The sequence below is a fragment of the Sminthopsis crassicaudata genome, chromosome 1, assembly GCF_048593235.1.
Source record: "Sminthopsis crassicaudata isolate SCR6 chromosome 1, ASM4859323v1, whole genome shotgun sequence".
Classification (NCBI taxonomy): Eukaryota; Metazoa; Chordata; class Mammalia; order Dasyuromorphia; family Dasyuridae; genus Sminthopsis; species Sminthopsis crassicaudata.
Window position 1 is genome coordinate 389,715,531 of NC_133617.1, and position 14,456 is coordinate 389,729,986.

The following is a 14,456-nucleotide window of genomic DNA, read 5'->3' on the forward strand; positions in this document are numbered from 1 at the left end:
TTTCCTCCTTCCTTTCTCTACTTCTTTGCTCTTCCTTCTCCCTCCCTTCTTTCTTCTTCCCGTCCTGGTCCTTCTTCCCTTTCCTTCTCCCTTCCTCCCTTCCTCCCTCCCTCCCTTTTTTCTTCCCTTCTTCCTTCTCTAACCTTCTTTCCTTCTCCAATAAAAGGCTTCTAATAAATGCTTATTTCCTTTCGTCCTCCCTTTCTTTCTCTTCTTCCTTCCCCTTCTCCTCCTTACCTTCTCCTCTTCCCCCTCTTTCTTCTCTTTCCCTTTTTCCCTCTCCTCCTTCCCTTCTCCTCTCTCCTTTCTTTCCTTTCTTCTGAGTCCCTCCAGCACCCACCCTGCCTAAAAGCAGATCTTCCACTATCTCTAAAAGCCATGAATCTCTTCACTTGGGTCATCCTGTGCCACTTTGCATACTATGACCCGCCCCTATTCTCACCTCACCGCGGCTGGGCGAAAGAAGCCGATCGGTTTCGGTACTTCTCGGTATTTTCCGTCGAGACTTCGTGGTCCTTCGCATCCACATCCTCTCTCTTCGGCTATTTCCGCTCTCCGCCCACAGCCGTTGTCAGGGGTAACGGCCAGCATCGTCTTGCGGTTGGGGGCGGTCTCACTCCGGAGGGGATCCGGAGGAGAGCTAACTTCAGCCTTCCCCACCCCCAAACCAAATCCCTCCCCTCTCCACCCAGGCACTGGCGCTGTTCCTAGCGCACTCTGACCAACCCGCGAGGGGAGTCCGAGGCGGGATTGCGCCCCCGCTCTGGGGAGGGGGCTGCAAAGGCCGGAAGCGGAGAAGCGGGACCAGGCTGGAGTCGGAGCCGCCGATTCAGGGAGTCCACGTCGCCCACCTCTCTTAATTCCTTCAGCGCCCGCTCCCTTGCGGCCTCCAGGGGCTCCCCGAGGACTGCACCCCCTCTCCTCTCTCCCAACCCTCCTGGAGCAGACGCCCGCCGCTCCTACGCGGCGAGGACCTTCGGCGGGCCCCGGCGAGGCCTTGCAGCTTATCCGGCGGCGCTCTCCTCCAGCCTCGGCGGGACTGGTTGATGCTTGAAGCGCCGCTGCGCTCCCGCAGGTAGTCAGGCAGCCCCTCCGGGAGGAGCATTTTGCTCCTTCCTCCCCGACTTTTGTTACCCAACTACCGTGTCTTCCAAACTGGCCGGCAGCTAGCGTCCCGGGATGCACACTCCTGCAGCACTAATAACCACGTTACCCCCACTTACCTTGGAGTTGGTCTTTAAGGTTTAGAGTCTTTCCTCCCGACAACCCGATAGTTAATTCCATTTTACAGGTGAAGAAATAGACTGTAGCCTTCACAGGTGAGGGAGGCATCATGCTCAGGGCTGGATATAGAGCTCTGGACCTTGGAGTCAGGAAGACCTAAGTACCTACGTGACCTCAAACACTTAGAACCGGTGGGACCCTGGGCAAGCCCAAAAAATAGAGCTTCTAACTCTCACGGTTGTGAGGATCAGGGGGGATAACTGTGAAAGGTTTGGCACAGTATTATTAGCCATCATCATTCTTATCAAAGTGCTGCTAAATAGTGTCATTATTATTATTATCATTATTATGGTATGCCTACAATCAGGAAGGTATCAAGTCTGACCCCGCAAATTTACAAGCTGAGTGACCACTTTAATGTTCCATTCATTTAAGTAGCACCTAGGCTTGTTTCTCATAATGACCCTTGAGACAACCCCTATGAGCTCTTAGGAGGAGGATGAAAAGAAATGGCAGGTTTGAAGTCTCAGAAATGTCTGTCAAATTGCAAACTAAAGTATATGAATGTTTATTGTTGTTGTTATTGTCGTTAAACTCCAGGCCCACATGGGCACTCTCAGTTTACTTTAAGTGAGCAGGTGATATTGACTGACGGAGCTGGATAGGGATTTGACAAATCAGCCAAGTTCATCTCTTAACAGTTGGGGAAAACTGAAGCTCAGAGACATTGTTATCTGCTCAAGGGTTTCTGGTGGTTTTTCCACTAATGCTCATGCAGTTTCAACTCCTATACTCTAGGTTCCATAAAAACCATTTAGTCTAATCCCTATCCTTGACCCCTTTCCATAGCAGCCAGAGAAGGAGCAATTAGGCCCAGAGAAGGGACAAATGCATACAATGTGTACTTATTTCTCTTTAATTCTTCACTAAAACTCTTCACTGATGCTGTATCTTTGTGCGAAAGTGCAGTGGAGTTCTTAGTAGCTGTCCCACAAAATGTAAACTCTGCCAGGTCCCTACCAAGCTGGAAAGACTTCCAGTAGGACCTATTGATGGACTATCTATGTCTTCTCTCTGAGGATGAGTCTACTTAAGTTCAGAGAAACTCATTACATATTTAACAAAGTAAAATAAACCAAAAAACCCTTTTAACTTTTTGATGTTGGCATTCTTCAGTTAATCTGTAATTCTATTTGAGAGACGGAAGAAAAATAATGCACATTCAGTTCACTTCAACTTTTAATGTTATGTACCAGAAAAGAGTTGAAGGAATAAAACATTTTACTGATAAATATCTTTTTTCAAGGCCATACTTAAGTGCCTTATTAGGGGGTGAAGGTGACCCTACATTCTCAAAGACTATGGCAGCCAGTAAGCCCCATTAAAGTTTAGACAAAAGACAAATTGCAATATATCTGTTATCTGGAAGGATCAACTTAGATGGATTCAGAAAGTGACCCTACTAGAATTCTGGTCACTAGGCAATTAATTTTTTGACCAAAGCAAGGAAGGGATGTGTCTAAGCAGTTACATTGTACTTACCATCTGCCAGTGATGTGCTGATTGTTTTTTACAAATAATTTCTCATTTGATTCTCACAACCCTGTGAAGTAGATGTTAATTCAACATTTTACAATTGAGGCAATTCAGGTTAACAATAGTTAACATTTATATAGTGCTTACTATATGTGCCAGGAACTTTACAATATCATTTGATCCTCATAACAATTCTTGGAGGTAGTTACTGTTGTTATCCTCATTTTACAGTTGAATAAACTGAGGCAGACAAGTTAAGTGACTTACCCAAGGTCCCACTGCTAATAAGTGTCTAAGGCTAAATTTGAACTCATGTCTTCTGATTCCAGGTCCAATATTCTGTCACTTCACCGCCAGCTGTCTCTGAGCTATCTATATTGGTCATAGAGAGAATTCTTACAACGATGAAATAATCTTTGGAAAAATTTAAGTGACAAAACATTGTAACTAAAGTTATATGATCCTGCTTCACTTAATCCCATTGAACAATGTACTAATAAACTACAATTCCCTATTGTGATCACACTTTCTTGAATTGTGATAACTTAAAAGAATGACCAGCCCAGGTATAGTAGGTCACTGCATACATGGTATGATTTTAGAATTTGGGAAAACTTCCCTATTTTCTAAAATACCCATCCAAACTGTTAGTGCTTAAAAATCCATTATTAGAGATTTTTTTTTTCTGTCACAGGATAATAACTAAGTACTTTAAGTATCATACAGTATTTATACCACCACAAAGATGAGTTTACTTTTTTTCCCTAAAAACTGGTTTTAATAAGGTAGAATAGAAATGCCTGAAAATGCTGAACTTAAAAAGAAAGTGGAAGAAAGTAATAAAGAAAAAGGAGCCAGATAAATTGTTGCTGGGTCATCTTTGCTTAGTTTGGAAAAAAAAATTTCTTCAAGGACCTTCTAAAAAGGAGTTTTGTTCTAAAGAAAATAAGTGAATTAGTTACTGAACCAGTTGATTTTTAAGTTCATCTTAATAAGTCTTACTTTCTAATATGTTGCCAAAATTTTAATTTTGGCAACTTGCAGACTTTAAACATCCTGGGTATACATAGTTATTTTCTCTTCATGTATTTACCAAATATAGAAAAAGTCATGTTTTCATGTAACATGTTTTTTTCCAGAGGACACTCATAAAAGAATTCTTCAAAACTCAAAGTAAATTAGACATATGTCTGTCCCTAAGGGGTAGGGAAGGAAATAAGCATTAATATAGCATTTACCATGTGCCAGACACTGTGCTAAGCCTTAATATCTCACTTGATCCTCAAAATAATCCTGGGAGGTAGGAGCTACCATTATCCCCATTTTATAGTGGAAAAACAAGACAAACAGAGGTGAGTAAACTCATTTATCTAGTCAATCATACTATGTCTGAGGACATATTTGAATTCAGGCCTAGCCCTTTTTCTGCTTAAGTACTAAGGATCCATAGAAAGTCAAAAACATAGTCTCTGCTCTCAGAGCTCATATTATAATGGGGGTGATAACCTGAAAAAAATCTGTGTTATATTAAATTATTCATTTTATTTAGAGGAGTATATATTTTTGATTTGGGTAAGATAAAATTCCCTGACCTCCTCATACTCCCCTGAATCCGAATAGTGCAAAATTTAAGTCAGTTGTCTGGTAGCTCTTGAGGCTTTTCCACAGCTGCTTTAGCAAAAGTGGAATGTGCTAACCTAGTATAGAGACTTCCCTGTTATTTCTCTCTTGATCAAACACAAGAACTAATGCTCTCTTCTGCTAACCTGAGCCCTGAAACCAACTTCTCTTCTCTTGAGTTCATTTTGGAATTAACATCCTTATATAATATAATATATATTAATAATATATAATAATTATAATAGCCAACTCCTATGACCCAATTTAAGAGTTGAAAGAAAGACATGCAGTGGGGTGAATAACTGTATAGCACAAATGGTTCATGAATGTACTTCTGTTTGGAGACCTGCACTACCATTTCCTTTAAGGCAATTGAGAGTTGAATGCAACTAAAATTTGTAGCCCCTCTCCTCCCACAAAAAAAAAAAAAAAAAAAAAAGATCATGCCCAATAATTTTTCACAGAAGGTCAAGGGCATACTTTCTTAGCTGTTTTTCTTCCAGGTCAGTCTCCCTACTAATTAAATCCTATAGAGCTATAGTTGTAATAAAAAGTTGGCTTTTTTGGTCACCTGCTTATTTCCTGGGACCAAAAAAAATTTGTTGGTCTGTGCCTGACCAGGTAAGGCTAAGTTTGGTAGTAGAGTTCTGGACCAGTCAAATGACCTCTCATTCTCAGTTTTCTTGTTTGCAAAATGAAGGCATTGGACTGGATTACCTCCATGTTTCCTTTCAAGTTCTAAACCTATAATTCTGTGATTCGTTTCAGTCACTTTTTTTTTCTCTTTGGATACAAGTTGAAAACACACACGAATGTAAATTTTACAAAGGTGTACAGAACATGAGTTTCTAAAAGTTTCTTAAAAATTTTTTCTAACAGAAATTTATTTTTCAAATCAAAAGATTCATAAGAAATTCATTAAAATAATGCCTACCCTAACTTTTTCTGTTATTAAAATTAATAAAGTAAATGAATCCACAATTATGGCACATGTTGACTAGTGAATCAAGATACAAAATCAACAAAGAAAATCTCAGTATTATAAGAATTGAATCAAATAAATTGCTATCATAAGGAATAAATGTTTTAAATGATAATTTTAATAATCTAGAATTTGAAACATTGCCTATAGGAAGGAAAGGACAGATTTTAAAAATTTTATTTAAGCCTTGGGCTTGCAGTAATCTTAAACATATATGCATTCACTTTATTTAATTGCTTGTATTTTTTAGGTTTACAAATAAAAATCAACAATAGTGCTAAACTATATGAATTCCTTATGGCTTCAATCTTCTCTATGTCCAAGTTGCATTTTACAAAATGCCTGCTTACAAAATGCCATATTCAAGTGCCAGAAAAGAGGGCTCCTTTTTAATTCATCACAGAAATCAATGATTGAATTACAATGTAAAGAAATTTTGGATTTTCCAAGTTCATAACGCATGTCATTGTATATATTTAAGATTTTCTTCTAATGACTTTAATTTGATCTCCATTCCCAGTTTTAAATATGAGATTCCATTCCCTCCCCCCCCCTTTAGCAGTTGCTAATATTTTAAAAAATAGAAGCTCAATTTCTTTTCCCCATTCTGGGTAGTAGTGCTCTCTGTGGTCTCTATAAGCCTAAAGATGATTTTCTCTACTAGGCAGCTCTTACAAGTCCTCAGTGAAAGCTGAAGTTGAATAACTAAGGTATTGACAATTGTAATCTGTTCAAACTTCCCCAACTCCAGCAAACCTAGATATTGTCCTTTTGTGCATCTTCCAAGAAGACTAAAAGATTCTGCACAGATTCAACATTCAGGATCTTAATCAACTATATCAGAAAGTGCTTGACAATTTGGGAACATTGAGCTGTGTCTAAACTTCTGTAACATTTCAGAGCAAAATTTTGAGAGGTTATCAAATGAACATAGATGATTTAAGAGGATGAAACACTTTAAACACCATCCATCCCATTTTTTTTTTTAATCTTTCCCTAGTCTAGTGTTTTCTAGGTGGAGAGAAAACTATTCATTCTTATTAAAATTCTGCCATTAATTTGTGACCTTGGGTTAATTATCTTATTTCTTTGAACCTTATTTTCCTCTTGTGTAAAATCAACAGCTTGAACTAGGTTTGGCAATAAGTGATTTTATGATTTTTAGTTTAACTTCCCTCTGAATAAAAATAAATTGACCAGATTTCCTAGATCATTCTGTTTTGTAAAAGTTGTTTCTTCCCTCTTTTCACTTTGTGGTGCTGAGAATAGAAGATGTTGGAAACCTTAGGTTGCTTTGAAAGAAACAGAGAGCTGGTTCAAGTTGAATTTTGCTTCTATGCAGCTGCTTGATTTTGTAAATATCCATAAATGAAAGTTACATAAGTGCAAAATTCCTTTTTGTAATTTAATCAAAATGAGCAAGGCTTATATATTATCTGTGTCACCTTTGTTTATTTGTAGTAAAGACACTACTAATGTGATGATTTGAGTTTCTGAATGCTTTTCCTTTCTATAAGAGGAATTTCTAATTCTGTTCTCAATTTGTTTTGTTTATTTTTTAATGATATAATTGAATTTTTCCCCCTGCAGGTTTAGATACTGACTGGGTTGATAATTTACCATGGCACTCTACTTCGATCACCGGATAGAGGCCCCTGACCCAGTCGGGTCTCCTTCCCATATAACATGGCATCCTCTTCATCCATTGTTGGCAGTTGCTTCTGTCAATACAACTTCTGGAGGAAGTATAGATGTGTACCTTGAACAGGTGACCTAAGTTTTCCATTTTGATCTAAGCATCTTTTTTATTCAGTGGATATTTATTTATTCAGCAAATATTTATTGAGCTCTTATGGTATACCCAATGTACCTTCATTCTGTGGGGAATATAGTTAAGATATAGATTTTGTTATTAAGAAATTTAACATATAGCAGGGAAAAGAATGCTAAACTATTTGAATCAATTAGAAATAAATTAAGTGCAAAATGGTGTCTATAACATAATATAGTAATTCCTCAATTATCTAGCATAACTTGGGGATCTTCCAAAATTTTCTGATGGCAGACTTTCAGAATGTGTGTGTGTGTGTGTGTGTGTGTGTGTGTGTGTGTATGTGTGTGTGTGTGTGTGTGTGTGTTTGTAGTACAGCATTCTTTTCTTCATAAATATGAGATACTAAATACAAATTGGACTTTTATGATGAGCTAGGGTAATCAATTAATGGATTTTCCTATCAACTAGATAAGCCATTAGGCTGAATTTTTATTAATATATTCTAAGACTTTCTTGAACAAATGCCTGATATCCATATAAAGTCTTACTTTTTGCATCTTTCTCATAAAAATGGAGTAGTATGTATACTAACATAATGTTCTAATTTGTCAAATATGCCTTTTTAAAAAAAGTTAACCAGTCTTTTTAAAAGAATTACTCTTTCTTGTCCTTATTAGTGTGCTTTGATTCTTTCAGTAGAGGAATGACACAGTCACACCAGAGCCTTGGAAAGATTGTTTTGGGGGCTATGTGAGAAGGGAACTGTAGAGGGGAGAGACTGGAATCAGATGAATTGGTAGGCTATTATGAATAATGCTTTTGAAAGTGATGAAGGCCTGAACTAAGGTGGTAGACACATGAGTGGACATGAAAGAATAAATGTGAGAAATTTAGGGGAAGGTAGAATTGGACTTGGCAACTGACACAATATGATATGATGAAGGAGAAGAGAATGTCTGCTTAGATATTTTATATTTGCTTACCTGTTGTATACATAAGACAAACTTAGATCCTTCTATGGGAGACTCCTTGAGATCAGAGACAGTTTTGATTTTATCTTTGCATTTCAAGTGTCCGGTACATAGTGACTGATACATAGTTGATCCTTAGCAAATATTTAATTGAGTTAAGACTTAACATTTTAAACCTGAGGGACAGGAAAGACAGCAATTCAGTAAAAACATGGAAGTGTGAAGAAGGAATAAGTTTTTTGGGGGGAAGATAATGAGTTCTAAATACTTATGAGGCATTTACGAGATAGATGTTTAACAAGCAGATGGTGATTTTAAAGAAAAGGTGAATTTTAAAGAAAATTTTAGAAAAATGTTAGGTAGTGCTGGTTATATGGATTTGAGAGTCCCTTAGATAGGATAGTTGAAGCTTTGAGAATAGAGCTGATCACTAAGAGATTGTAGAGAAAAAAGAAGGCCCTAAGAAACTCTTATACCTGAAAACTGAGAAGTTAAATGATGACCTGAGATTATAGCAGAGCCACATAAAAGGGGACTTATCTTTGTAAGCTGTAGGAAAGTAATGTTTGTAGTAAAAGAAATAGAGGAGATGATTGATGAGGTAAGTTATTGGAAAAGAATGGCTGGGGGTGGAATTGAGGGATTCTCCTTGGCAAAGAGAAAGGTTACCTCTTTTTCTGACACCACAGTAATAAAGGAGAAATGAAAATGGGTAAAGTTATAGAGAGGTTTTGAATTGTGAAAATGAGGGAGTTCTTGATTGATATTTCCCCTTGGTAGTTTCAGTGATCTTTCCCCTCTTCTCCAAAATCCTTTCTTTAGAGAGGGCTTAAATTTTTCCAGATAATTGCTATAGTTTTCATCAGTGGTTCTGCTTTGTTTCCATACTTCTCTTTTTAGTTTCCTTTTGTGTATTTTCTCCTACCTTGGATCCCCTTTGAGATTGTTGACTCCTTAAGGATCAAAGACAGTCTTTTTTATTTATATCCCCATCACTTAGTACAATTCCTTGTATGCACTTGGTAGTTAATAAATGTCTATTGAATTTAACTGAATTAGTTCACTATAAATTCCAAATCCTGAAGTTTAGAAAATGAGTCTAGAGTAGAATTGTGTGGCATCTGGATTTGGGAGAGACCTTAAAGGCTAGATACTTTAAATTCTCCCTAAATACTGATCCCTAGAACACCTAGGTGGCTATCTATAGCTCCTCCTGGAAGGAAGACCCTAATAACTGGAGAAACAACTCATTCTGCTTTTGGATAGCTCCAAGTTAACAGTTCTTTAAATTGAATTTAAATTTGTTTCTCTGTAACTTTCCCCCACTGCACACAGTTCTACTCTCTAGCATTAAGTTAAACATATCTTCCACATATCAGTCCTTTAGATCCTTGAAGTCAGCAAGTACATTTTTCCTTTTCTAGGTGAAACATCTTCAGTTCTTTCAACTGCTACCCATATGACATCTTCTCAAGGCTATTCACCATCCAGATTGCATTCCTCCCAATTTTCTTCAGCTGATCAATGTCTGTCTTAAAATGTGCTGCTCAAAATTGGATATTTAATAATCCAGATGTGCTCTGCCTGATTTGGACAGAGTATTGTGGATTTTTATCACCTCTGAGCCAGACTACCAAGTCTCTCTTAATGTACCCTAAGATCACATAGACTTTTATGGGTGCTAGGAGCTCAGAATGAGATTAGTCTGGCATTACTTGCTTTTGATGAAGCTGTCTAAATCTTTCTGTTCACTGCTTTCTTTTCTAAGTTATTTTAATGAGGTAAATTAGAACTCTGTTAGGAAGAGAAGGCAAGCTTGCTTATAGTTTACAATTGTCATTCTCTTTTTTAAAAAATGAGATGTTTTCCCTTTTCTAGGACTGTGGTACCTTTGACATTCTCTGTCATCTCTCAAAGATCCATCATAGTTTCCTTAGTAATAAAATATCCCCTGGTTCTCTCATTATTCTGAGATGTGTATCATTTGGGCCTTGGAATCATCGAAGATAAGTAGGTGCTCTCTTACCATTTGCCTACTTATTTTTCATTTCAAACCCATTAGGCACTTTTGTTCAATCCTTTACCATCTAATAATGTTCTTAGCAGAGAAGATAACATAAAGCATGAACTGTAGACTGTAAAGTCTTTTATTATCATTCCATCCACTCTTGAGTAACAGTCTAGTCTCTTCATTGATTCTTTTCTTTTCTTCAATAGAGACTTAAAAATAAACTCCAAACAACTTTTTATTGTCTTTTGTGATTGTTATAAGTCATGTTTGGCTCTTTATGAAAATTTTTGGGATTTTCTTGGTAAAGACACTAGAGTGGCTAGCCATTTTCTCCTTCAGCTCATTTTACAGATGAGGAAACTGAGGCAGAGTTAAGTGATTTGCCCAGGTTTGAACTCAAGACTCCAAACCCAGTGCTATATCTACTGCACCAATTAACTTCTTCCTTGATTGTCTTTAGCATTATTGGTCCTAGCATAACTCATGTTTTTGTGTTTATTTCCATCTTATTTGCCCTTGAATTCATGCGTGTCTTTTAAAGATTGTTTGTCGCTGACCTCTTTGTTATTTAATTGCTTCACATATGTCTTATGTCCCTAGTGAACTTAGACTAGCCTTTAAGGGAGGGGACTATGTTTTTTTCTAATTCCCAAATCGATAGCATAGAGCGGAACATGTAGGTATTCTAAAGTCTTTTTGAACTTGAAATGTTCAAGTTAAGTTTGAATTGATAGGTTAAAGTTAATGATCATTTTTCAATTAATGGAATAAATTATGTAATTAATTGTAATGTAATAAATTAATGTAATAAAATCACTAGGCATATGTAACCTCACCTTGACACTGATTCATTGATCACTAATATTATTGTTTTATACCAATTGATCATTTTTCTAAACATAAGTTCTTAGTGTCTTTTTTTTTTCTGTATAGGGTGAGCATGTACCTGAGACACACATTGAGAGAGCATTCCGAGCTATGTCCCTGAGCTGGCACCCAACGCGAATGATCCTGGCCATTGGCTGGGAAACTGGAGAAGTCATAGTATTTAACAAGCAGGATAAGGAGCAGCACACAGTCCCCACCACCCACACTGCTGATATTACAGTCCTGAACTGGAGCACAAATGGAAATTGCCTTGTGTCTGGAGATAGGGTAAGCCAAATTTTTACTTAACTTCCCATAACTTTTAAAATCTCTACAGATGCCAAGCTATAGAAAAGAAAGTGTAGTATAATCTAATCTGAGAGCTAAGATGTGATTTCTGTTTCCTGTACTCCATTGATTGTTAAAGGTCACCTCTAAGGTTTACATATTGACATTGTTTCATATTCCAACGCCAGTGGTGCCTACGAGACACTTGGTACCAGGGCAGTTGCACGGATCCACATCACCCTGTGCCCTACCTTCCATGAGCTCATGGACAGGGCAACCATCATTTTATTGCTAACCAGAAAATGAATGAAGAACATTTATTAAGCTTTTACTATATGCCCTGCACTGTGCTAAACAAAGGCATACAATATAGAAAAGACAGTCCCTGCCTGAAGAACCTTACATTCAGGTAGCTTACAAAAAAGCTTAGGAGGGAACATGTCTTAAGGCATGAGGAGTAAGAAAGGGTGTTCTGATTTGAGAAGTCACAAAATGAGATGGAGAATCATAGGAGAATCAATGGACAAATCCTTTTCAGTAGCTATAGTAGTATTTATTTTATTATTATTCCCAGAGCAAGACGTGGAATGCAAAAGATGGAGTAGTGGAGAGAAAAATGCCTGTGGTAGCCAGATAGAAGCAAAGAAATGGCTGGGTTGGAGAGTCACTTGGGATATGAAGCATGGTCTGGTTTCTAGGGCCAGTTAGAAATAGTAAGCTTGTGGATTTGTGCTGTTTGATTCACCAGTCAGGACAGCAAGGGGCCAGGTTGGTGGTTCCAAAGCTAAGGACATGGGCTTAGGAGGAGCTAATGGATATGTTATGGCAAGGGTGGAGAGCCTGGGGAAACAAGAGGTTCTAATTCTTCCACCAGGTGGCAGTGCATTTCAATCCCCTGGTTAGCATTCTCATCTAGATCTAGACATACAGAAGAGACTTATTCTCATATTTTGACTCATTGGCTTCAAAGAACTAGGCAAACAAAAACCTTTGTTGACTGGATTTTGAATTTACTTTAGGGAATGTAATATAAAATATTGCTTTGAAATATTTAAGAAAAAGCCATAACTCTATTTTTACCTCATCTCAGAGAAATATTCTGCTCTCAATTTTGTGAATTTGTGAGAAATTAACACTTCTATAAGATTTAGATAAACAGCAATCAATTCAGCATACTGAAAAAGCAAGGGGAAAGTTCAACATTCCTACATAGATATGCCACTCAATCATATCTTGCATCTTCACCTGTACCTGCAAATTATAGAAATGGAATAATAGATTGCTGCTGGATCTTAGGACCCAACTTTGGATTCTATACTGAAGTAGAAAAGAACAAAAAGAAAAAAATGAGGAGGGCCAGGGGAGAGTGAGAGGCCTGGTATTTTTGGAAGCTGCTATGATTCCTAGTTATGCTTGCTCTCTGACTGCCACTCCTGGTTTCTCTTGCTGTGGAATATAAATATCTGCAACAGGGAGTTCTTGAACCAATAGCCACAATGGTTTTCTCTGTACCTCTGTCTGAGTGACTGCCAGAAAGTCTCTCCCAGGCTATGGCTATGCCATGACACAAGAGTTTCAGGGGCCAAAATTAATCTGCTTGGCAGTGAGCCACTTGGAGCACCTGGGAGCAACCAGATGTCCCTCTTCTTTGTATGGAAAGGAAAACAAGTGGGAAGAAAGAGAGAAAATGTATTCCCCTATGTCTATGAACTGCTCTGTCACTAGTTTATGTTTTGATAGTATCATTGACAGTGTGCTTCAGTGATAACCTGTTCTCTGTGAGTTCATGTTCTTCTAGAAGTTTGAAGGTGAGAGAACCAAGGGATGGAAAATGAGTGGGAATTGGTGCTCTAGGAGAGAGAGGCTCCTTGGCCTTCTCTCTTGTTTCAAACATCTATGGCCTGAGGCACATACCAATCTAGCATAGATGAAGAAATCTGGCATAGACACCAGTTACAGAACAAGACTGGGAAATTTTAATCTAGATCTTTCTCTAACAGGGTATATCTATTTTATCAAGAGGGCAAACTACTCATGCAAATAAATAACAGTAAAAGCTATCAATACTATTACTTCTAGAGTAGCCCTAAAACCAGCATTTTTCTATCTCCATTGTTCACCAACCATATCTGCACAGCTATCAATACATTTACAATTGCTTTTTTTATTTCTCCTTTCTCATTTCTATTAACTCCTACACAATTCTTTTTCTTTATTCCTATGTTACTAATACTCTGCTGGTGCTTCATATCACCCTATTTGGAAGTGTCAGCTTTCATGTCTTAGTTTGTTAAAGAATCACAATTGCTGAGTATTGTCATATATTAGCTGTATTAAGAATACTTCATAAATTAGGCAACTCAGTAGAATCGTTTCTGAGACATACACATAATATGTATATGTGTTGAAATTTCTTCAAGGATAGGAATGCATATACCTAATCTTTTTAAGAAAATCCCAAATTATGAAGGTGCCATTTAATGAAAGATTTGAGAGAAATTGAGATTGAGAGAGAACTTGTACTGAATGTAAAAAATATCTTTAAGTATATTTAGGTAAAATCCCATTGGCCTCTTTAGAATTCATACTTCAAAAATCCTTTATGAATATATTCAGTGTAGGAAAGCTTTTTTTTTTTAAATAATAGCTTTTTATTTTCAAAATATATGCAAAGATAGTTTTCAGCATTCAACCTTGCAAAACCTTGTGTTCCAGATTTTTTTCTCCTCTCCTCACTTTATCCCCTCCTCTAGATAGCAAGTAGTCCAATATATCTTAAATATATACAATTCTTCTATACACATTTCTATATATATCATGCTGCACAAGAAAAATCAGATCAAAAAGGAAAAAAAAGATGAGAAAAAACAAAAAGCAAGCAAACAACAAAAAAAGTGAAAACGCTATGTTGTGATCCACATTCAGTCTCCATAGTCCTCTCTCTGGGTGTAGGTGGCTCTCTTCATCACAAGATCATCGGAACTAGCATTAATCATCTCATTGTTGGAAAGTCACATTCATCAGAATCAATCATCGTATAATATTGATGTTGTCATGTACAATGATCTCCTACTTCTGCTCATTTCACTTAGCATCAGTTCATGTAAGTCTCTCCAGGCCTCTCTGAAATCATCCTGCTGATTGTTTCTTATAGGATGATATTCCATAACATTCATGTACCAT

The 14,456-nt window shown here is 37.3% G+C and overlaps 1 protein-coding gene across 2 annotated transcripts in view; it reads left to right on the forward strand.

Annotated features, from left to right (window-relative positions):
• The first annotated feature begins 561 nt into the window (after positions 1 to 561).
• IFT140 (intraflagellar transport 140) overlaps positions 562 to 14,456 on the forward strand; it is a 209,010-nt gene continuing 195,115 nt past the window's right edge. For both annotated transcript variants that reach the window (XM_074279619.1, XM_074279618.1), the window contains exons 1-3: positions 562 to 1,075; positions 6,953 to 7,130; positions 11,052 to 11,273. In XM_074279619.1, the coding sequence (XP_074135720.1) occupies positions 6,984 to 7,130; positions 11,052 to 11,273 (369 nt within the window). In that variant the 5' untranslated portion in view covers positions 562 to 1,075; positions 6,953 to 6,983. The remainder of the gene's footprint in view (positions 1,076 to 6,952; positions 7,131 to 11,051; positions 11,274 to 14,456) is intronic.